General features: G+C 38.2%; 1 protein-coding gene across 4 annotated transcripts in view; it reads left to right on the top strand.

Moving 5' to 3' along the window:
• The window catches only part of LOC128988518 (histone demethylase UTY-like), a 107,451-nt gene that overhangs the window by 59,693 nt on the left and 23,421 nt on the right, over positions 1-24,337 (top strand). For 3 of the 4 annotated variants that reach the window (XM_054409884.1, XM_054409882.1, XM_054409886.1), the window contains 8 exons: positions 14,841-15,016; positions 18,431-18,559; positions 20,001-20,226; positions 20,547-20,647; positions 21,535-21,851; positions 22,411-22,518; positions 22,844-22,993; positions 23,465-23,761. In XM_054409884.1, the coding sequence (XP_054265859.1) occupies positions 14,841-15,016; positions 18,431-18,559; positions 20,001-20,226; positions 20,547-20,647; positions 21,535-21,851; positions 22,411-22,518; positions 22,844-22,993; positions 23,465-23,761 (1,504 nt within the window). The remainder of the gene's footprint in view (positions 1-14,840; positions 15,017-18,430; positions 18,560-20,000; positions 20,227-20,546; positions 20,648-21,534; positions 21,852-22,410; positions 22,519-22,843; positions 22,994-23,464; positions 23,762-24,337) is intronic. The other variant, XM_054409883.1, reaches the window with a different exon arrangement.

Below are 24,337 nucleotides of genomic sequence, written 5' to 3'. Positions count from 1 at the left end.
ATTTTCACTGGGACAATTGGTTGGCAGATTAAATTATTAAAGATCCTGGCAAAGATTAGTTAATTCGATTTCCCATCTTATGTTTAGAGCAACCCTGATGGTCAACTTCTGTGTCTCATTTATAGTATTAATTGGTTACCACAATAAATTTACTTCCACAATTCGGACACTTTCCACAATACACACCTTTGCCCGCCCATAAAAACCCTTGGCCAATCCTCAGGTTGACTCCGGTCGTGGGACAGGTTCCATCATATATTTAATATTAGTTTAAATCCTAGCATACATACTATGTCAATTCAAAATCGGAAAACGAGAATTTCCCAGTCAAACACCCTTAGCGTTGTCACAGGATTTCACTACTTCCATGGCCAAGCGTGTCCTGGGTTTAGACTGAGGATGCTACGTTGGCGGTCCTGTGCTGGTAGATAACCATCAGGATCCCCTGTATTGATCACGCGTCACATGACAATGGGTGACGTCATCATTGGTCACGCACGCACGCCCACGCTCGCTCGCAAGGTCTACACTTATACAATGCACCGTCATTGTAGGTTTATACCTAGCGACAAGCATAGGGTCTGTGTGTACTGTTGCAGGACTACAGTATACTCTGTATGAAGGGACCTGTCCCTTGGCCCTCCTCTATCTTGGGGCTGGCCCATTGGCTAATCAGGTAGACCGACCAGAAGACAGGTTCCGTCATACAGACTATAGAAGGCTATACCCTAGGTAACGTGGACATGGTGTGAACAATTTGAATGTGGACATGTAGAATCTCTACACCCTCATGTCCTCTTCCCGTTGCAAAGCACGGGTACAACAGCTAGTAGTCAAAAGAGCATTTATAACCTTAGAACACTTAGCATAATATTCTAAAATAGTCTCATACAAGTTCCACTGACTTATTCTGCTAATTAGTTGCTTTAAACGATAAACTATCCGGGAAATTGTTATCTAATCGACATTTACGTCATTTAACAAGAACGACACATTTAAAAAGATTAAATTCAAATGTCCACGTAGACATTGTTATTGGTTGGTAGAAAGAGAAGGGGAGATGGGGACGTCATAACATGATAAGTGGGACAAGGCCAAAACTGCAACTGGCCAAAAATAGCGCGCGATCATCGGTAAACGGTGCATTGTGTACAAACATAACTACTCACGCTGGGGAGTCCTTGTGCATAACTAAAGAAAATATCGTGTTGATTTCTAAACAAATTACCTTTTGAAGCTGGTTAAGAACGGCTCAAGCTGAAGGGAGAATATTAAAAGACTATGATAGGTGCCATTGGAAGTGTTTGTGAAAGCATGTTGTTGAGCTGGTAACAATTTTAGGGGTGGGCTGTTACTTGTGAATAAGAATGAATGAGAAAAGGAATTGATTTATTTTTAATGGGAATAGAGGTTTTACACATTATTTTTGGAGGAAATATTAACATTTGTGATAAAAAATATATTGCCTGCAAGTTGTTTTATTCAAACAAATCGAAAGCATCCTGGTCGTCTTCTGTTGGATTTGCGCAAAGACATACAGGGTGTCCGGTCATAAGTGTTAAATAAAATTTTGCATTAAACTACATGGTAATGGTGACAGAATGTCGCAAATTTGAGGTTCCCAACTTCAACCGTTAGAGAATAACAAATAAATTATGATTTTTCAAAAATTATTGTAGTTGTTATGAAAAAGGTTATTTTACTCTGTTTAAAATGCACTTACCGTCAACTTCAATGACATTTTCAGAATCCTCACAAAATTTTAAATAAATATAACACATAATCGTTGGGGTACGTAAAAATATTCTATTTAAAATTCTTCGTTAAACAAATTATTTTTATATCGACGAAAATGTAAATAACATACAGCAATTTATTTCTCGGTTGTTGAGTTCCGGCGAGGTTATCAAATATGACTAAAAACTTCCTTATTTAAAGGGCTTTACAATGGCGTATAATAGTTTTTACCGAATTTCAAATTTCCTAATGTAATTCGATCATTATTGTGAAAAAAACATGGTAGGGCAAAGAAAATCTATTATGAAGAATAATACATTTAAGTGTAGGCAACAAATAATTTGTATTTCTTTCTCGCATGCAACGCTTTGTTTATAACTACCCAGCTAAGAAAAGAAACATAGTAGTAAAATGTGTTTGTGATAAAGTTACGGTTATCGTATAATTTTCATATAAGATTTAAATTATCTCCCGGAATTTCTATTTTGTTGAATGGATTTAGTCAATAGATTCGGGTATTTTACTGATAACAATACTTTATCCAAGCGATAAGAAAACAAAGCGAACCAGTAGTCATATTTTAAAACGATCTATCAGTCACATGTGGACAGTAATCGGTCAACTATGTCTTTTTCGATTCGGGAGTATGTTGAAATGCATTTTATTTATGGTTTGTGTAACGGCAATGCGTCGGCTGCTCAGAGAGAGTACCAGAATCGGTATCCTGATCGCACCACCCCCAGTACTCAGGTGTTTACTAGAGTGCATCAACGTTTGCTGGAAACAGGATCGGTTGAGAAGAAGAAGAAAGAAGTAGGACCTGTGCATGATGTTGCAGCTGAAGAATTCAGAGAGTTATGGATAATCCTACTACTAGTGTTAGGCAGCTTGCCCTTGAAACTAGTATGTCCCGGTGGAAAGTACATAAAGTGTTGAAGGACAATAACTTCCATCCGTATCATTTTACAAAGGTCCAAGGATTGGAGCCTCGTGACTTCGAATCCAGAAAGGAGTTCTGCCGCTGGCTTCTTCAACGTGATATTGTTGAATATCACTTCCTTAAAAAAATACTATGGACTGACGAATCCCGTTTTACCAGAGAAGGTGTGATAAATATTCACAATATGCATCTTTGGAATAATGAAAATCCAAAAGCCTCCAGAGAAGCTTCTTTTCAAAAAAGGTTTGGGATCAACGTGTGGGCAGGTGTGATTGGAGATCGGTTGATTGGTCCTCATATCTTCGAAGGAAATCTGAACGGTGATTTATATCTAGATTTTCTTCAGCACTCTCGACCTCAGTTGTTGGATGAAATTGATCCTCAACAAAGAGCTGAAATCATATTTCAGCAGGATGGTGCTCCACCACATTTTACTGAAAGCGTTCGGTTGTGGCTATCCCAAAACTACCCGACATGGATTGGACGTGGAGGAAGTGTGACATGGCCTCCTCGATCTCCAGACTTGAGCCCGTTAGATTTTTTTGTTTGGGGTTACATGAAAAGTCTAGTTTACTCAACTGTTGTAAACTCTGAAGTTGAGTTACGGGAGAGAATCTTTGAGGCTGCTGGGAAAGTAAGGGAAAAATTGACGTATGAGGTCACAGTTGGCGCAATCCGCAAAAGAGCTAGGGCCTGCTTGCGGGAAAACGGTGGGCACTTTACACCCAAACTGTGATTTGTGCTTCGGACAAAGTGTGTCATTGATTTGTTTAATGAAATGGGTTAACTATCATTTCATATTTAAATTGTAGTGTGTATTATGTTTTTTACTAATGTGTTGTGTTTTTTAATTACAAATTTTCCAAAGTCTAAAAAAAAAACTCTTTAGTTTGATGGAAGTGTAGTCTGGTCAATCATAAATTATACATACCCTCATCATCAGTGGTCAGCTCATAAAATAGTAAGTAAAATTTTATTATTTTTTACAATATCTGTTTTGGCTTGACCGTGATTTTTCACAATAGTGCGTAAAATTCACCATGGATTTGACAGTAGGTAAATGTTGTTATACATCATTGTAAAGCCCTTTAAATAAGGAAGTTTTTAGTCATATTTGATAACCTCGCCGGAACTCAACAACCGAGAAATAAATTGCTGTATGTTATTTACATTTTCGTCGATATAAAAATAATTTGTTTAACGAAGAATTTTAAATAGAATATTTTTACGTACCCCAACGATTATGTGTTATATTTACTTAAAATTTTGTGAGGATTCTGAAAATGACATTGAAACTGACAGTAAGTGCATTTTTAACAGAGTAATATAACCTTTTTCATAACAACTACAATAATTTTTGAAAAATCTTAATTTATTTGTTATTCTCTAACTGTTGAAGTTGGGAACCTCAAATTTGCGACATTCTGTCACCATTACCATGTAGTTTAATCCAAAATTTTATTTAACACTTATGACCGGACACCCTGTATAAATAGCTGTGTGAATAGTTATCGCGATCGCATAGTAGCGGAAAGGCCGCCGGTTCAATCCTGAGCAAAGTGAGTAGCTTTACGGTCGAAAATGGACCCAGCTGTCCAACATCGGGCTTTTGGTTTGCTGTAGTTGTCATCTGCAGAAATCACATTTTTCACATTGGACCACACAAGCGAAGAACAGCAGTTCCCTTCACCGCACGCAACGGAGATTCTCGCATGTGGTTGCGTGACCGTGGTCATATCTACAGGACGAGCGGAGCACGGGACATCCAAGATGGCGGCGTAGGCCAGGTCAGGTCTGTCAGCCCTTTAACTCTACCCCTTCACCCATTATTTAAATCCCCCGGACGGGTCACCAAGTGGAAGGGTGCGTCCCTCGCAAATCTACTGTACAGTGTGCAGCCGGTGCTGGAAATCGCGCTCAAAGGGCAATTGGATTGTGAGGGATTGTGTCGCTTCGAACACGTTGCTTGTTGAATCTGTAGCTGAGCTGTAATAAATTCGATCCTGCCAGAAAGTTGTTGGTTTGACACTGGACCCAGCTGTCCTTTTTTGGAAGTTAATTATTGTTTCTGGCTAACAACTTAGACGATAACATCTACACAATGCATTTGAGGCGTCGAGAGGCCAAGGGAGATATTTGACTTTTTAAAAAATGTTGTCATGGTAACGGGTTTTGTTAAAAAAGGGTGGAATTTCAACAAATAATTCACTTATATCCCTTGGCCTCCAAACTAAACACCTAAGAGCTGGAAGCCAAGGGGTATAAGTGAATTTATTTTTATTTTTATTTTATTTTTTATGACTATGAAAAAATACAATGACATTTTTTAAAAAGTCACATATCTCCCTTGGCCTCTCGACGCCTCATTTCCCTTTATTATACACTCGTCCGGTATTTATATACGCCCAGTTGTATTTCAATCCCATTCATAGTATAGTAATTACAACAGTAGTGTGAACATTTAATTAATAACGTGGATGAAAGATCTTCAAAACCCTGGATACAAGTTTATCATCAATTAATTAATGGTGGCACTTTATTTTGTCGAAGTTGAATATGTTATTAGCCTGCAACAATTATGCTAGATCAAAATTAACGCAACACAAGTGCTGTCCCAGTCTTGTCTAGAATTTCAGATCGTCTAAAGTTAAATTTTCACTCAACCGTCATTTTTAGTGGTATCTAAAAGCATTAAAACGTTATGTACAAGCAATTTAATCATTTAAATGATTATAAATGCTTGCCCAACTTTAAATTATCCGACCTTTGCGACCTTGATACACTAAAGTCAACATTCAAAATAGTTAAGCATTTTAGTTTCTTCAACCTCTTGGTCTATTTATAGGATTTTCAAACAATCGATGTCAAATATCAATAGATACTCATGGCGTCAGTCTGACGGTCTGTAATTCACTCAGACAATTTTAAAGGTCCTTACTTTATTGTTTCAACACTAAGGTTTACCTGGGTTTTCAAATTAGTTTCCTCGAAAAGCAAGTCGTGCTTGTAACATGACGTCATTTCGAGATTGTTGGAGATCCCTGAAGGAGGCCAATTAGTGAGGAACCCGCGACAGTCCACTTCTAGTAGTGTCTTGTCTGTCGTCCGGTGTGTCACGTGAGTTTGCATTTATTAAAATACTGTAACTTGAACTATAAATTAAACTTAAGTTTTATGTGTAACGCGATTACCTGTATAGTCTGTGTGATGGGACCTGCACTAGTGTCAGGTAGATGGAAAGTAAGGAGACAGGGTTTGTCACACAGACTATAGAAACATGTTTTAGCCGAAGCGAAAGCTGTCTTCGTAATGAAGATAACCTTTACAAAATCTATTACTTAAGTTTGATGTGTTATCGATAGCGCGATTGATTACCTCTATAGTCGTTTGATGGAACCTGTCTCCAGTCAATTAAGCCCTGGACTAGTCCCAGGTAAACGGAAAGTAAGGAGACAGGTTCTATCACACGGACCATAGAAACATTTTAAGCGAGAGCTGTCTCAGTGACGAAGATAACCTTCACACAATCTATTATATTTCTGCACCACAATGTAGTGCAATAGAATATTACTTTCACTTTTATCAAGGAACTAGTGATATTGTAGTAATTTATCGTACATCTATAAATTGTGTTTATTTAGGGAATAATTTAGCTTGGATACGAACAAGTTTGAACATTTTATATGTTTACGTCAAATATTAAACTCGCGGACAAACAAGTTTTGACATAACATTCATTATCTAATCATCGAATCTACTTCCTTTAACGTTTTGTAGTTTCCTGACCGATATTTCGTATCTTTCCATTCTTATCATAGAGACGTCACCTGGTTAAATGCTCATAAGAACGATTCATTATGAATAGTTAACGGCTCGATATACCAGGGTGCATTCTATTATCCATAGGCCTACATAATACACCTTTGAATGTGATTTGGTGTGTACTTGTAATCGAAACTTGGAACACAATTGGATTCACAGTGTAAGTTGATATATTACGTCATCTACCGATCTACCATCAAAACTCCACGTCCACCCTCTGAACTACTACATAGCTTTAACTGGGAAAATGTTCTCAACACATAAGTAATTTACTTCGCTTTGATAGATAATGACCTATCGTCCTTTTAGTATTAAGTACAGTATGTGGGACTCCGACCGACTAAATCATGGCATTTCATAGATTAATGTAGTTGGTGATTTGCGAGATTTTTATTCGGGCTTGCTTTAAGTGTAGATGTCCCGTATTTGGTGTGCGGCATACCTCCGTAAGTAATTACTCCGAAAGCCACTACCCCTTTTAGGTCACTACTCCTAAAGTCTCTATTCCTTAAGTCAATACTCCTAAAGTCGCTACTCCCTACAGTGCGTTCAAACAGCCGTGGCACCTGACGGATTAGGAGACCTCATGGAAACCTATAAGTCGCTACCGGTACCCCTGAAGTCATAACCCCCAAAGTCGCTACTACGAAATAATGCAGCTCTAAAGGCACTTTCTCGATGGAATTCGATTAATGTACTGCTCCGAAAATATCATTCTTGTATACCTAGAAGTTTTGTTTTTCAGAGCACTGCCTTGATCACTCAAATCACTCTACCACCCCAATCACTTTCCAATTTATCGCAGTCCTACAACATGTGACGCCACTAACTTCATGTTCCCAATTTGCCCCGCACTGGAGGTGTATGCAGGTGTCCTGGCCAGCTGTTGATCTCACCTGCATACCACCTGTACTCCTGTACATTGTACACACCTGCCACTGTAATGCATGGCTTTGACGTTTGACGCATGTTTAATTATGGTCCACCCTGGCCTGGATTCGGATAAGCATAATGTATGGTGTGTTCTAGTTTCATTAGAGATGTAGCAGATGTGCTTTGTATTTTTTAGTGGAAAGTATATTTGAATTGGTAATGGATGAAAATGCTGTTTTGGTTTTGACAAATGTTTATGTCGCTTTGGTCAGGTAGGCGGTTACATAAGTGTAATTTGAATCCTAGCTACTTGGTATACAACAGGGGCTTAATAGTAGGGACACCTACTGGTCCTTTGTATGTTATAGTCATAGATCTAGTTAAGTGAACAAGAAAAACACAGCACACAATCAAAAACAATAATTAATACTGCTGAAGGTAATTTCTGCAAAACAAATCGCAGTAAATATACGAATAAACTATACTTTTTTAATGCTAAGTCATGCCTTGGGATTGCAATCCATGCGTTTTCGAATTATTTTGGCGATTTGAGTTCGAGTTGGCCTATCATTAAATAGAGAGTGGCGGCAAAGACTATAGAATTGTGGTGTGGGAATTCGTCAAAGAACTTAAATTGGGTACAGTAGTCCAAAGAACAGTGCATAATGTACATAAAGTTTTAGTTCAAAACATATTAATGGGGTTTTCCATATAGTTGTATGGCAACTAAATATGCAGTAAATTTTGTCCTAAAACTGTTGATTACACTGAACTGTTTCACGTGTACAGTATAATTTTCCATATCATTCTAGGATTGGTTCATCTCAGCAAAACTATTCGCTCGTTTTGATCAACGTGCATGCACACTTGTAGGCATACTATAACAGTAGGCATATACATAACCAATCAAATCAGCCAATGGCAGCCAAACATCGCAGTAGATTGATGTTCGACAAGTTGTAAAATACAAACAGCTGTTGCATAATTGCTGCGATAACAGCTGATATATTCGACGACACGTAACAGCTGTTTACGTCACAACCATATGTGATAAGTACACGTGTGAACTTGAACGTAGTGCACAAGTGTTAGTTGTTAAATTCACGTGTGGAGTACAACTGCTGTTTATTCTGTAGCGACAGTTGTAGCCTGAAGGTATGTAATTTTTATCAACCTGTTGAATAGTTCTTTTTAACGCTCCTCTTGTGGCCTGGTACACGTATTTTGGTGGTAGGTTCATAAATCAAAATCGTCATTTAGGCCTCGTTTGAATATTACAGTAATAAATAACAATCGCTCGCAGACGATATTGCAATTATGAAATACTGTATTTACATTTATTATATTTACTAGTAGAGGTAGTTGAAGTTATAAACTTCCTAGATAGGAAATCGTTTTGCAGAAACTTTTAAAGCTCTACCGATTGCAAAAGCAACGTTATGCGGTTTGGTTTATAAACATAATTTGTTTGCTTCATTGAGAAACCCATTCACATTACTGAAGTCCGGTCCAAACACTTCGATAAGATTTTACGATTTGTTTAAACGCTACTTATTAATGTAATTTTTTCTTGTTACAAATCCCACAGTCCTTCAAACTTAGCTATCACATGTAGGCCCTAGTTAACGTTTGTATACTCTGCTGGCAACTTGTCGTTGCTTCCCATTTTACGATGCAAGTCTTAGCAATTTTAGCAGCCGTAGCAATTTTAGAAATCTTAGAAATCTTAGCAAGATATTCCGTTGTAGATTGACATTTTTGTCGTAACAATTTGTTTGTTGAAATTTTGCCGGACCCCTTATCTTGACACCTAGGAGCATTGACTCATCCTATGCTTTTCGTTTCGCTTCTACTGTATTCAATACTGTATTACAAATTATAACGCAAGTCACAGCAGTTTTTAATAGCCTACAAATAACGTTGGGCCGTCGCTATATCGCATATGTGGGGAGCGAGCTGGTGATTTAGAGCGCGGGTATTCGGTACCCGAGGTCCCGGGATCGATTCCCGCCAATCACCAATAATGTTTTTTTATCTATGTGATAGTGCAGCCCCTCTAGGACTAGCCTGGTAAGTAACCCAGTTCCGGACTATAGTGTGATTGCTGACGGAAAGCGGCTGGCTGAAGGGTCGACTCTACTCACACACACGCAGGCCTCACACACACAGACGCAAGGGATTAGGACGGACGTGGGACGGACCATTGTCCTGCCGCGCGAGTCATCACTGGCTCCCGGAAATTAAACTATCAATTTTTTAATTTTACGTTTGTTATAAAATCTGGTGACGCTTTTGACTTCAGCTCAAAATGCTTAGTAAAATGATACCAAACAATATATATTTTGCTTACAAAGTGTAAAAGCTACGAATATTTTAACACGCTTTTATTAGCTAGCTACTTGTCATAATCATTTCGTGTTTGGACTCATTTTTTATTGAATTAAACAACAAATTTATTAACACTAACCATTTTACTGTATATCTAACATCAAACGAATTGCAATTTTGAGGTATCATACAACAGATGTTAAGTGAATAGGGGATCGGGGCTTTCAGGCAATTAGGACGGTGGTGAGTGTGCGTGCGTGAGTCGGGTCCCTCGCAGGTAGGTCTGAACTCCAGCCGCACTCCGGTAAAAATCAGACTATAGAACTAGCTTCCTGGGATGTCACGACCATTCCCTCGGACAGAGGAGCCATACCATGCCGGGAGAAGCGCGAAAGTAAACCCGTTGGACCGTCGTGTCGGCGCGGCGCACGCAGGTGGCTTTGTCAGGTGGCGTTTCCGGTCACATTGGCAACCATCGAGTAACATTCTTTGTTAGCCTACTCTGTGTCAATCGCAAGCTGCACCTACACCTGCAGGTCGGTACGCGAGGCGAAGCTTCATGTTCAACATGACACGTCGATTCTGCTGACCTCTGAACATATCGCGTGAGACTTGTAGATTTGAAACAGTGTTTGCACCTTCGAGAACAATGCTGTATAATTTTAGCATAATGGCGTGAGGTGGATTAATTAACAGCAATGTGAAGGTAGTTTGATTTTTAAATGCTTTACAATCTCAGATCAAGTGTGTTTTGTACGAGTCAATGGTGTTGGAATTGTGCATTGTCCACGTTTTTACCTTACATTTTGAAAATTAAACCGTATAGCTATTGGAATTTCGGATTTTCAAGTTGATCAATTGTCGAAAATCTCATTAGTTAGTGGAGTATAAAATTTACCGAACAAAATATGCCAAAATTTGGGAAAATTTATATTTTCCACTGATTTATTCGTTGAATATCATTGGATTTCCTATGTGTGTAATGGTAACCCTTCAACATATTGTATTTTTGGTGCTTCAGGTAACTTAGTCCAGTATTGCCAAACTGGCTGACTGAGGTTTTGGAGGACACTATGCCGTTATGGCTACCTCATTACCTTCAGAGCTGCGGAACACGTGTTTCGAGGAAACTCATATAAAATCAGAATTACACATTGTCTACGTTAACCCAACCCGACAATTTGAAAGTTGGACTGTTTAGTTGTTGGAATTTAAGATTTTGAGGTAAAAAAGTGGCTTAAGTCTAATAATTTGATAGTGGAGTTTAAAATTTACCGATACAAATACGTCATATGAAAATGTATCGTGTACAGATTGCTTCGTTGAATATTACGTACAAGTGTAGCGTAGCTGTAAAACATTTACATTGTAAGGTTTTCGCAATTTTCTTCGGAATTGATCAGTGCCACTACTTCTAAATAGGTACTTTGATTGATTGTATAAAATCACAACGACATGTTCCCACGTTGTACAGCTCGCCGCGTGCACAGTGTATAACGTGTTGTGTACACTGTACAATATTGACAGCCCGTGTTGCCGTGTTGTGCCGCAGTCTCACATAGATAACTCCCAGATACATTGCCGTCCGGTTTCCGGATCCGCCTTCATGTTAACATGGTTGCCAACCTACAACTAGAGGTACAACTATCGATCATGCATTAATACATCACTTAGCGTACAATTGCATCTATACCCGACGCAAGCCAGAAATTTTGATAAAAAATGGTTTTGTAATTATTGGTTTACATGTAATATTGAGTTATAATGAAACTTGTAGTCTTGTAGTCTATAAGGGTTGGTCCTGGGGTTCTAACTGTCTTGGCAAAACCAGCTGATCTTGAGTAACTAAACGACCTTTTTATCTATTCAAAACTCATACTACAAAAGTTTACTCTATAGTATGTGGTGTAATGCACAGCCACACGGCAAGTTTGATGCATGGCGCCATCAAAGTAGATATGGTATGTACGTGGTGTGTAGTTACATGGTTACCGCTGATTTATGTTTATGACATTAGCATGTGGCTGGAGGGTGAGTTCAGTCTCCTCCCTTCCCACCCACCCCATCATAAGCAAGTGGTGACAGATGCACCGTAATGTGCGTGATCAATAATTATTTCCTTGTGCGATAATTTCACACTTGTATACGCACCACACGCACCGACTATAGTCGTTGTTTCTTCAATATTTGTACCTTTTTAAGATTTGTAGGAGGAGGATCCTAACCCCCTTGAAAGTTAAGACAGTTTTAGGATCAATATGAACCTGATTAGCCTACCTACAGTGTGTTGATGTATATTTCTAATTTTTAGACGCCAACTTTTTAATCAGTACTCAGGACGTGTAAACTAAAAGGGAACATTTGTGTAAACTAAAGCATCTTTTATACTACATGAATTAGTCGTAGTATCTACCTAAAATTAAATATACCATTTTGCGAATGCATCTTTAGTTGTGTTCTTTTTAAATAAAATAATTGGCTACATCAGGTATATACAGATATGATGTAGTCCTATAATATCAAAAGCCAATTTAAAACTAACAGATTTTATACGATAGTTTGAATTGACGTATTTTAATACTAACAATTACTTTGAACCTTTGAACATACGCAAGAATTTTATTGACTTAGCACGATAATTTGTCAAATGCACCATAATTTTACACAATCCCATAATTTCGCTTCGTAAATAACTGTGGTAACACTGTTTCTACCCCTCCTACATCTCCGTTAATGTTTCCCGTCTCGTCAAAACCATTTCTTATCCCAGGTCGAAGTTCTACCCCCCGAACACAACACAATCAACTCAGAAACTTTTAAATTGACTCCATTTATCAGTTTATTGTCTGTTTTGGTTCCATTGTTATTCTTTCTTTGTTTCCTTTTTGATTAGCCTGATCGAGTTTGTCTGTAGGCAGTTTTTCTGGGAATTTCTTTTGATAGTATTTGTACGTTTGTAAAATTACTGTAGTGTATTGAGTGTATGTATAAAATGAAATATTTGACATATGTTGACGACCTACTCAAATTCTGTTATGAATATGCTTTTATAAAAAAAAACTTCTGATGTTCTGCCCTATTACGTATTGTAATTCTAGAAAAAAATCTAAAATTAGCGATAATGGTTCAAAACAGTTTTTAAAGATTTCATAGTATCGCTTGTCTATTTTACATTTTTAGTTGAGTGGGATTTTAAAACTCGAGTAATCCGAAACGTGGAATCGCTTCGCACCTGAATAAGAAAAACTGTAAGTAGTTTCCGGTTTCAAAATGGAGCAGGCAAAACAATAATATATTCATCCAAAAGTTAATCTCCGTGAAGACCAATCAATATAAGCATCAAATGAACGAAAACTGATTAACTGTTTGAAGAATCGCCAAGCTACTAAAAGCATGGAAAAGAAATATGGTGGCATTTAATCTTTAAATGACAACAATGAAACAGCGAAACAGCTGATTGCAAGCTGACTGGCCCGAGGTGCAAGTACAAGTGAAGGTCGTTCGCCAAAACCTCGGCGGTGAATGAGCGCCGCGTCAAAAGATAGGAATGCGCGTCGGTCGTTGCACCTAAGGGGGGAGAGGGGGGGGGACGACGTCACTTCCTGCACGACTACGTCACCGTCATTACCGTGTCATTATATCCATTATCCACCATGTCGAGATGGTACCGTACTGTCGGAGATGCTTTGTTGATGGTGCCAGCGGTACTGTCAGTGTAGTTGTAGCCTACAAGACAAATGTAGCCTACATTAACATTCTTTCACAAAAAAACTAGTATTTTTGTTATCTTTTATTATTTTTCTTTAATACTGTACCAGTTTCGATTGTTCTCCAGCATGTACATAGAGATTTGAACGGTTTATGTCAACTTCTGTTAATGATAATGATAAAAGATGCTACAGTAGAACCTCAATAACAAGACTCTCTTGGGGAAATAATACTTACAGTATTATGAAAGTTGGCTTCTTATCGAGGTTAGCAATGACATATTGTGATTAGAGATAAAATGAATTCTAGGGTTGAATTAAAATGAATTCTTTGGGATTTTAGAACTACACTTGATATAGAAGTCCAACTCTTTCCTTTGTAAAAAATAAAGCAGTACATGCCAACATTGAATTAGATAATACAATTTGCTGTCTATTAAAACTGGATTCAACAATAAAAGTTTGACTCGCTAAGAATTTTTTTTTATAGGTCCACAAGCAAAAGTAAAATTCGTCCACGATGAAGTATCAGAGAATCTAATAACACGATTCTATGATTTTGGCAAAGTTTAAGACTTCTCCCAGATTATTGATAACGACATTTGTTTGGTTTGATGTTAATTTCATCTCTATGTTCTCTGGAGTGTCTCCCTATGGAAGTAGTGTTTCAGTATCACTTATAGAAGGGGTCATTGAAAGGGTTATTTCTGTTTTCTATACTGTGTGTACTATGTGTTCAAACCATCGTTCAATATTTTTTCTCTGCTTCACGGTTCAAGTTTCCAAGTAGACAGAACCAGTCGTACCAACCTCACCGTGTCGTATTGTTGTATGCCTTGGTACGCCGGAGCCGGAAGTTGGCATCACTTCTTCCTCTCTCCTAGCTTACTACGGTTCCTGGAATTGTTACGCACGATGGCCAATATAATTTTACTCATCTCTTCGTGGAATTTTCTCCCGCCGAATTTGCCCATTGATTACTCACAAGTCGCAAATCACGTTTTGTTGAGTCAGTAGTCAGTTTGTAGCGTGAAGTCGTAGTGTTCAGTTGTGTTTACTGCTCAGCACGGTACTGTATGTTGTTGGTTTATACGTTTTAGTCTTGATTTTTGAAATTGTGATCAATTGGTCAATATATATGATTTACAGAAAGTAATAGGCTATATCATAGCACACTAAATTTAGCGTTCCTTGATTTTCTGAGGTCCATTAACCATTTTTATTTTTAAAACCTCCTAATAAATATCTCTTGAAACACCTAACTCCATTCTTGTTGTCTTGTTGAACATTACACCAGCTCCAACTCCCTACTTCTGATTCCTATAAGTTTGTAGTCTGCATTGGTAAGTTGTGTATTTGGTGTTCAAAAATATATTTAGTAATTAAAACCTTCTGATTATGACTTGACATAACCTATATGCAATATGTTGCAGGGCTATCAAAGCGTTCCAGCAAGTGTTATACGTAGAGCCGAGCTACTCCCGAGCCAATGAGGTCCATCTTCGTCTTGGGTTGATGTTCAAAGTCAACAATGACTGGGAATCTGCATTGAAACACCTTCAACTATCACTCATAGATACTAGCCCTTCTACCTTCTCTAAACTTGAGAGTAAGTGTAGTTATAGTCTGTATGATGGAGCCTGTCTCCTTACCCTTCGTCTATCCTGGACCTGGCATAGGCCTTAAACTTTTGGCCAGTTCCCAGGTAGACAGTGTAGGTCGATTGTCAAAGGTAGATCTTTTACATGTAAAATATTGCTAAAGTGAAATGTTAATTCCATAGTCATAAAACGACCACAGAGAAAAAAGGTACAGTGAAAACTTGCTTATGGGACGACTGTGCACTTTCAGCTCTAGTATGTTATGCTGAAAATATACTTGCGACTAGCTCGAGGGTTAAGCACTGTGCGGAAATCCTACAACGGTCATGGTGGTATATGATGGTGAGGGCCGTTTTTACATTCGCCCTAGACATTAGCACTAGTGCTAGACACCACTTAAGGCTGTGGTTTCCTAGACGCGTAATAGATGCGCTGCGTGTGCGCATCTAAGACGCAGCACACTTGTCTTGTGGAGTTTCGTGTAAGCGGTTCCAAGGCTGCGTATCTAATGCGCGCGCATCTAATACGCGCGCACCAATAGCTGCGTATTTGGCCGACTGCTTTCAGAGCAGTCAAATCTGAGTTACGCTGCGTTTTAGACGTGTCTTGTGCAATGAATTCGGAAGTAAATGTAAACAACGACGGAAAACTGATTGAATTTGTCTCTTCTAACGACATATTATGGAAGTACTTTGTTCATACAATTAAAATGTTATAGTATTATATTTCATATCATTCGTTATGTAGTGTTAATTTCCCCATAATGTGTAATTTTAATATTCAATTCCTTTGTTACATGTTCCCTACAATTAATTAGTTTATCCTCACATTTTTTCTTATTGTTGTTATTAGTAAATAAACCTAATGTTGACAAATATTCTTTTCAAGTCAGCACAACACCAACTCCCAAATATAAGAGCCCCCATAATTATTTTAAGAACTCCTGAACATCTTAGTAATAAGCCGATACTGTATTAATTACTAGTATTGTACCCAAACTTCTTACGGGGTTGGCGTATAAGTATAAAATGCTTATTGCAGTTATACTTGTAAAAGGTATTTTCATCGATTCGGTAAATCCCGAATAGGTAAATATAATAACAGTAAAAGCAAAGTTGGGCAGGGTAAATTAAGATTTATTGTGTTTGCTTTTTTAACACTACAGTTAAAAGATCCACGAGGGCCACGTACAGTTCCTAATCATGTACTTTTTACTGCTTACGCTTCTTCAAAGCTTTTAATACCAAAATATCCATTTCATTATCTAAATCATCGTATAACATCATAGTAGCCACTAGTTACCTCTCCCGTGAAACTTAAGTTAAGCACCAACTGTGTGTATTGTACGCAGTCTAGGAAACCACTCACGGCAGCTGCGTTTTGGGACCTGGATAAAAGACGCAGCGCATCTAAACCGCTGCGCATCTATTACGCGTCTAGGAAACCACAGCCTAAGTGTAGCATTGAATGTTTCCTCTGTACCTTACTTTCTCTATGGAGTGCAAGGCCGAGTGCCATTTGCCTAAACACTTTGACGAGGGTCATTTTACAGCTTGTGGCTTGGAATGTGGTGAGTGCCGGCCAGGTATCAGGGACAGGTTCCACGGTGCGGCGGGTGGAAAGATCGACCAGGGGGCATGAGCAAAATTTGTTTTAGGGATGAAATGAATCTGTTATAACCTACCAACCTAACCTAACTTGCAAGCTGATTATGAAAAAAATGAATGAAGGCTTACTATTAGAATCAAAATTTATTAATTTTCAATCGATATTAGAGTAACCCAGTTAAGAAACTGTACCCGTTCTCCGTTACATTCCATCAATCTCTAATAATACAACCGGAGTTGAATGATTAGAGATCGATGTTACATCCTGCCCACTACACCCCCTTCCACTATTACCCCTCCCCTGAATCACTCTTACACTCTGGGGAGTCAAATGGCACTTGGGCCTATCTGACGGTTTTGACAGTTTATAATCCCCACGGCAAAAAATAGAACGGTACTCTCTCCGTTTCCCTCCTCTATGTGATACAACTTTGGATAAGATGTACATACTTAACTCCGTTTACAAAATTTAGGTGGTTTGAGACAAGGCCCCACTAGGAAAAACGGGCCATGCTGCAGGATCCATGACGTCACACTAGTGGATGGATTTCATTGATAAATTCATTGCCATTGCCATTCTCATATGTTTTAGATCAATAAACAAGCTGGCTGTTTGTAAGATTTTTATTGTAAGAGTTTAGTACAACGATCTATCACTGTGACGTAGTGTTGCGCTGCCCGTGCTGCAGCATGGCCTGTTTTTCTAGTGGGGCCTTGTTTGAGGGGAAGTTCCCCCACAATCTTTTTTTTGTTTGCTTAATATATATTGTTTAGCTATTATTTTAAAGGTAGGTTCAAGTGGAGAGGATAAATTTCATCCCCGAAAACTGTCTAAATGTTGTGAACAGAGTATAGTTGTATAAGTTAGTTGTCATAGGTTGATTTGCCATAAACATAGTAAGTCAATACCATTGACATTTTAAGTTTTAAAAGTGCTCGCCTAGTGAAAAAAAATTCGCCTTGGTGAGTCGGAGGCTCAGTTGGTAGTGTCACGGACATCGGGCCCAAGGCAGTGATGTTGTGGGTTCGGATCCAGGTTACTGCTACAAACATTTTTCAGTACATTTTACCTTTGTACTGTACCGCCTCACCCCTTGCTTTGCTGGATATGTTCCACGCACAGATCTGTAGTCTATGTGGACGGGCAAATGCAAGGTTAAAAGAGTCCGCCAAACTCTTAAAAAAAGTTTGGTGGTTCGATCCTGAGTTTGGATACAACCTTATTGAGAATCATGACAAGTGAGCGTAGGAAAAAAGCTTTAGGCAAAAACAACTTAGCTTTCAAGATAAATAACATTTTTTTGAATACAGTTCCGTACTGTACTTTGAGTAGTTAGCGAATATCACAAGCTTGGAATGTTCCGTCTTTATGCAAAGTTTTTAAAACAGAATTACTGATCAGATTACCTTTTAAATCATTGTTAACCAAAACGGTGTATTTTGACCCCAAAAAGTATTTTATACAGTTGTAAACTTAACTTCTTAAATCCTAATGGTTTCGAGTCTCAGCCAAGAGATGCACTTTAATATGACAATATAGTAGCCTATTTTAAACTGTTACTATTTAACATGTAATAAATAATGGCTTGACTTTAAATACCGGTAAGTTATACTGTCAAAGTGATACCCAGTAGTCTGTAAGTTACTGCAGTTTTTGTTTTCGCCTACAGTCTAACTAGGGATCACTTGGACAGTATAAGGTATTTAAACCATTATTACTATACCAGTGATCCGGAGGCTATTAACATGAAGTATTTAACATGGTTTATCTTTTCACCAAACATTTTGTTCTAATAGTACAATCTGATGTTACAGTAAAATTCCACATCGCTCATCTGTATGAAGTGCAGGGAAAGTACAAGGCAGCCAAGGATAACTACGAGCAACTTCTCAAAGACAAGGACCTCCCTACCCATCTCAAGGCAGACATTTGTAGACAGCTAGGTGGGTAAACTGATATGTTATGATGGTAATTTGTGTAACTAGTGTGCGAAGTGGTACTTTGCGTTCACGTTACACATTATATTTTTCCTACAGTTACTATAAAGCTTATAAATAACTAGTCTTTCAAGCACTATACAACACGTTTTTAGGTTTGGTTAAATCTAAGTGCTGAACGAAATGGGAATCGCTGCACCAGCTGATCGTAGTCGTAGTATGTTTAAGTGTTGCCAACTTATTTTTAAGCGTACACGTATTACGTGCCTAATAAAAGCATAATGTTTTGTGTTGTTTGGTTGGAATGGGCTACTGGAGTGTGACGGTAAAAGTAACTGAATGCAGCAATTTTCTACTTTGCCTGCTAAAATCAGTGCAATTTTGCCAGGTAACTGTAGGAAAATACAATTTGTGGTAAAAGTATTCTATAAGCTTTGGCTACACAAGATAGGAAGTTAACGGCATGACAAAGAAACAGATTCTGATGAATGCTTTCTGAGTTATCAAATAATTGCTGCTACACCAGGCAAGAAACAACACACAGAAAAACAACATGACGTACTACAAAACATGCCACATCTTAAAAGAGCATTCAATCACATTTTCTTGTCATGTCGTTTCGTTTTGCCGTATGTCCTGTCCTGTCCTTTGGGCAGCACTTGGCAGGGAAGAAAACGGAAAGGACATGGACAGTGACTTTCTGGTCGGATGCAATGTGTGGTCAGTCGAGGAAGCTTCGGCTGCTCACACACGCACACTCCCAAAAGAAATTGTTCATGACAGTTTCCGTTCTGTGTCCCATGTAGTGCAGTTCTAGCCCTAGAATTTGTGTCTTTTCGTTTCCTTTTCCTAACGGGTTCCTTTCCTATGTAGAGTAGCATTAAACTTATATTCATCTTAAACTGAGCCAAATACTGTGAGTTTTCATAAGATATTTTATATTTCAAAGTTAGCTGCTGTTAATTGAATCCATTTTTGTAAAAGTGAAATTCATATTTTAATGTCCTTTTGGATCTTTTTTTAATGTATGCGTAATATTAAGACCTTTTTATTCTTAGTCACTTGCTATTTTGGAGCTACAGGATGCAGAAGAACAGAGAAAGCCATTTTTCCAAGATGTAACACACTATAGCTCCTAAACGAGTAGCTTTAGAGAAAAGGTGTGCAGAATGAAGAAATGTTCGGATTCCATTTCATCCTAAAACAATCATAAAATACAAGATGTTCCATTAGACATTTTTAAGTTAGCCACCATACTGAAAATTGGTGGCCATTTTGAAAAAGGTCCAATCTAAACCATCCAATAGATAACAATGATACCAAACGGATACCAACAGATACCATTGGTGGCACAGTTAAGTAGTTCAACCTATATTTCCAATAGGTATATATGAATGTTAAGTATTACAGGATATATGTGTATTCTAATGAATACTTACTCTTCCAGGATGGATGTACCACTGTGTTGAGACCCTAGGAGAGAAGAGCACCAGAGAGAGTCTAGCTATCCATTGCCTGCAGAGGTCTATAGAGGCCGATCCCAAGAGTGGCCAGTCCCTGTATCTGCTCGGCCGCTGTTACGCCAGCGTCGGTAAAGTCCACGACGCCTTCATCGCTTACCGCAACTCTGTTGAGAAATCTGAAGGAAATGCCGACACTTGGTGTAGTATCGGGTAAGTCTTTTTGGCCTCTTTAGACAAAATAGGCTTAACAAATTTGTATTTTATTTTGGGTCAACATTGGTTAAAATCGTAATGGGTTTGAGAGTTGCCTTCTTTTGATACTCAAACATATGTCTACTGGTTGTGTTAGTAAATTTGACTTGTAACACACAACATTTAAAAACCTAGGTCCTAGAGTTCAGATCACAGTGTGACTGTATAAATCAATAAAAACAATTATCAAAGACAAATAGAATTCAACTACCAAAACTATTTCTACAATGAGCTGATAAACGTTTTATTGGCTAACATTTGTTTGTGTGTCTCTGCAGGGTTCTCTATCAACAGCAGAACCAGCCTATGGACGCTCTACAGGCCTACATCTGTGCTGTCCAGTTAGATAAGAGCCATTCAGCTGCCTGGACCAATCTAGGTAACTACATCATCCCTTTACTATACTCCGTTCACAAAATTAAAGGCGATTTCAGGTCAAGAAATCTATCCCCTCCACTTAAGCCTTCCTTTTAAATTAATAGCTAACAGCTGATGTTTGCCAAAATATAAATCAGATGTGCCTTATTGAAATAAGAAGTGTAAAAAAGTAGTGTGTGAACTTCCTCACAAACTGTCTAAATTTTGTGAATGTAGTATGGTTCATAAACTAACAAAATAATGACAGCAAAATTTACCAGGTTTTCTCACTGATTTTGGGGTACTAAAGTAAATTTAGGCCCTACCATCACATGGACCAGCTGTTGCAAAATTTTCTATTAAAAAAGGAAGTAAATAAAAGTTGCAATAATTTACAATAAGTCCTACTAACAGTTTGGTTTGGTTCAAACGTTGGTGTATTCAACAGAAATCAACAATTTACATCATCATGCTCTGTCGGTGGTTCTATTCAATTAAAATTTGTATCCCAAAACTAGTCACAACTTTAACTAGAGAATGTAATCTTAAGTTCTATACATATAATCTTAGGTTTAATTAAGTTTGGTTAGTAAGTAATCTGGTAAGTAGGTTAATCTAATATATCCTTACCTGATAATAGTGGTATGGCGTTATTGCGTACAACAAATTCTTCATCGTAACTAATATCACATTCTGGTCCTGAATAAATTAATGACTTAATAAGCTATAACGTTTTCTTAACTTGTAAACTATATCTTAGTATTATTGCCATTTTCAAATTAAGGAACAAAAAACTTACTTGCATAGTTAATCGTCTAAGCAATGAAATAGATTAGGCCTTGGTTTTACTATGATTTCTACTGCAACAATTTCAATGACGAGAGATACATCAAAATTATGTTTCAACAGGAATCCTATACGAGAGTTGTAACCAGCCCAGAGATGCTTACGCGTGTTACGTGAACGCCACTCGTGGGGGAGACAGCGTGAACAACAACGTGCCGTCCGTGTCGCCGCGCACCGCACACTTGCCAATGAACCCTAACCTCAGCCAGAGGATCAAGTTCCTACAGACACATCTGGGAAACGCTCCGATGCCAAGCATCACCAGCAAACGGAGGCAGTTGCCGTCGATCGAGGAAGCATGGAACCTACCTATCTCTGCGGAGATGTCGTCGCGACAACAACAACAACAGAGCAACCAGCCGAGAAACGGGCATCAGAAGGTAAATAACACATAACGTTTTACTAATATTGGTAGTAGTCACAATAAATTTAAACAGCTTATAAATTTAGGATTGTGTTAAGAATGTAACCATCTAAACATCTTTTGAGGATTGCATCAATTTCCGTATTTATGTCGTACATCAAACCAAAAGAAAAGAAAAGAAAAAACTATACGATTCAATTTCTAGTGTCGTATGTTTTAGTTGATTACCATAGGTTGAATACATAGACTGCAATATACAATTTACTTCACTGGCTTTATTTGCATTGTATTCACTGTGCTTCAGTAAACTTTTTCATACCGATTTTACTTGGATAAGGACTTCCTTCTTATGTAAGGATCCGATGTGTCGTGATGTGTAAAAGGTTTTTTAACCTTAATGCAAAATGTATGTGGTCTCTTTTAGGTTTGAATTCATGTTCATTTAGGTCTAACGGCTCTCACTTTTTAAATAGAAAAAGCACCACTAAGAAGCATTGTATGCCGACTTGAAGCTTAGTTTAGTAATATAACAAATGGTTTTTTGTACACATTGTAAGTGTCCTGTTTTCCTCTAGCAGAGTCAGATGTTGACCCCCACCAATGGCCACCATCAAGTGTCGCCTCAAGGTCCTCCTCCCCCCTACCCCAACCAGCAACAGGTTGCCGCTCCTAAGAGGTTTAAGGTATGTACATACTCAATTCAAATTGTAGTATGTGGTTTGTTTTATGTGATCTTGATTCAATTTAATAAAATATAACTACTTAGCCCTTGGTGTAAAACTGCTCAATTCATCATGCTATACATATTTCAAACTTGTTTTCTTTCATAATTAGCAGAGTTTGTAGAGATGACATGGATTACAGAAGAGTAAAGTACAGATGAAACACTCAGTAGCTTCCATTAATCAGCTGATCAGTACCAGTTGGTCACACAGCTTTGTTTGGATATAGTTTCCTCATGCTTATCTGCAATGTACCTCCAAGTAATGTGGTGTGTTGTTGTTGCAGACGGAACCCCAAGAGGTGCCTGGCAGAGTGCCTCCCCATACTACACCTAGCCCTGCACCCACCCCTGCTCCTGCCTATCTGAACCAGCAACAGCTTCACATGCTGCAGATGCTGCAACAGAATGCAGCCAACCTCAACCCTCAACAACAGGTACAAATACATTCCATTACTATGGAAAATGTATTTGAGTGTCCTGATGCAAATTTGTAATAACATAAACAAATCAATTATCAATCATTGAGATGGAGATGCCACTTTGTATTCCAAATATGAGCAATGGATGAGTGTGGAATGAAATAATTACAATGATGGCCCAAAAGTCCGTTCTTTTTGAAAGTAAACATGTTTGTATAATTATTTGAATGGAACTGTTCAACCATATGTCAATGTTGTTAGTATAGGATTCGGGCAAGTGACATCATGTGTTTAAAGGTTTATGATCCCTAATTTTCTAATAATCGTGGCTTTTCCCATTCAGGTAAGCCTATCATCTTAAAAAAAAACCTTGCCACCCCCATCCCCATCCTTGTGCTCTACTTTACATACAAAGTTTTCATATCTACCATAACTGAGTGGAATATCTTCAGTCGCAGCAGCTAATACAACATGTATGTTACGCAGCAAGTACTTCAGACTCTGCAGCACCAGTTCCGTCTTATGCAGCAGCACCAGATGAGACTACAGCAGCAGAGAGCGGCGCAGGCTAGACTACAACAGCCTGGCGCAGCGCCAGGAACGTTTCAACAATCCGTTATCAAGTCTTACCCTCACCAGCAAGGCACAGTCGCACCACAGACTCTCAGTACAGACAATGTGGTGGGAGGTTACATGGCAGCCACCCCCTCCTCCCCAGGGCTGTACAAGGCTGCGACTCCGGGCCAGTACCAGTACCATCCCCCTGGTACACCCTATGCACAGGTAGGCTACAAAACATGAAGTGAAGAGTCATGCTAGTTTTTTTTAGGAGTCTGAGCGTGTCTTAGTCAAGTGTGGTAAGTCTAAGTCAAGTGTAGTGTTTTAGTTGGCTGGCAGTGAATTTTTAACTTGATTTATCTAATTAGCCATTTATCTAATAACTTTTTAACATTGATCTAATTAGTTTTTTTTTTGTGAATGAACGTTGATAGTACCACGGACTGTTAGATCAAGGTAGTGTTTAATGTTTAATGTTGTAGTACATCAGTCGCTGATGAATGTTTGAGCCTACATTTCAAAGCGTAGGCCTATAGGTTCATCATCAATTATTCATTGTATCAATATACAAAAATGTCAACACTGAACACAAACATTTTTATTTATATTTATCATGGAAACATAATTTTGACATGTCTACCTGACAAATACAAAATGATTGTATCCATACCGGATGATGAAACTATACTAGGATTCAAAATATACATATTCGACAGTCGTCAATAATTGTATAATGTAAAAACATAAAAGTTCAAGAACCGAGATTATTCCATTAACAGTTTAGGAGGCAATCAATTCTAC

This window comes from Macrosteles quadrilineatus, unplaced genomic scaffold (assembly GCF_028750875.1).
Source record: "Macrosteles quadrilineatus isolate MER2022 unplaced genomic scaffold, UCM_ALF_1.0 Scaffold_3__2_contigs__length_128488019, whole genome shotgun sequence".
In the NCBI taxonomy this organism is placed as follows: Eukaryota; Metazoa; Arthropoda; class Insecta; order Hemiptera; family Cicadellidae; genus Macrosteles; species Macrosteles quadrilineatus.
This window is presented reverse-complemented; position numbering and strand designations above follow the sequence as displayed.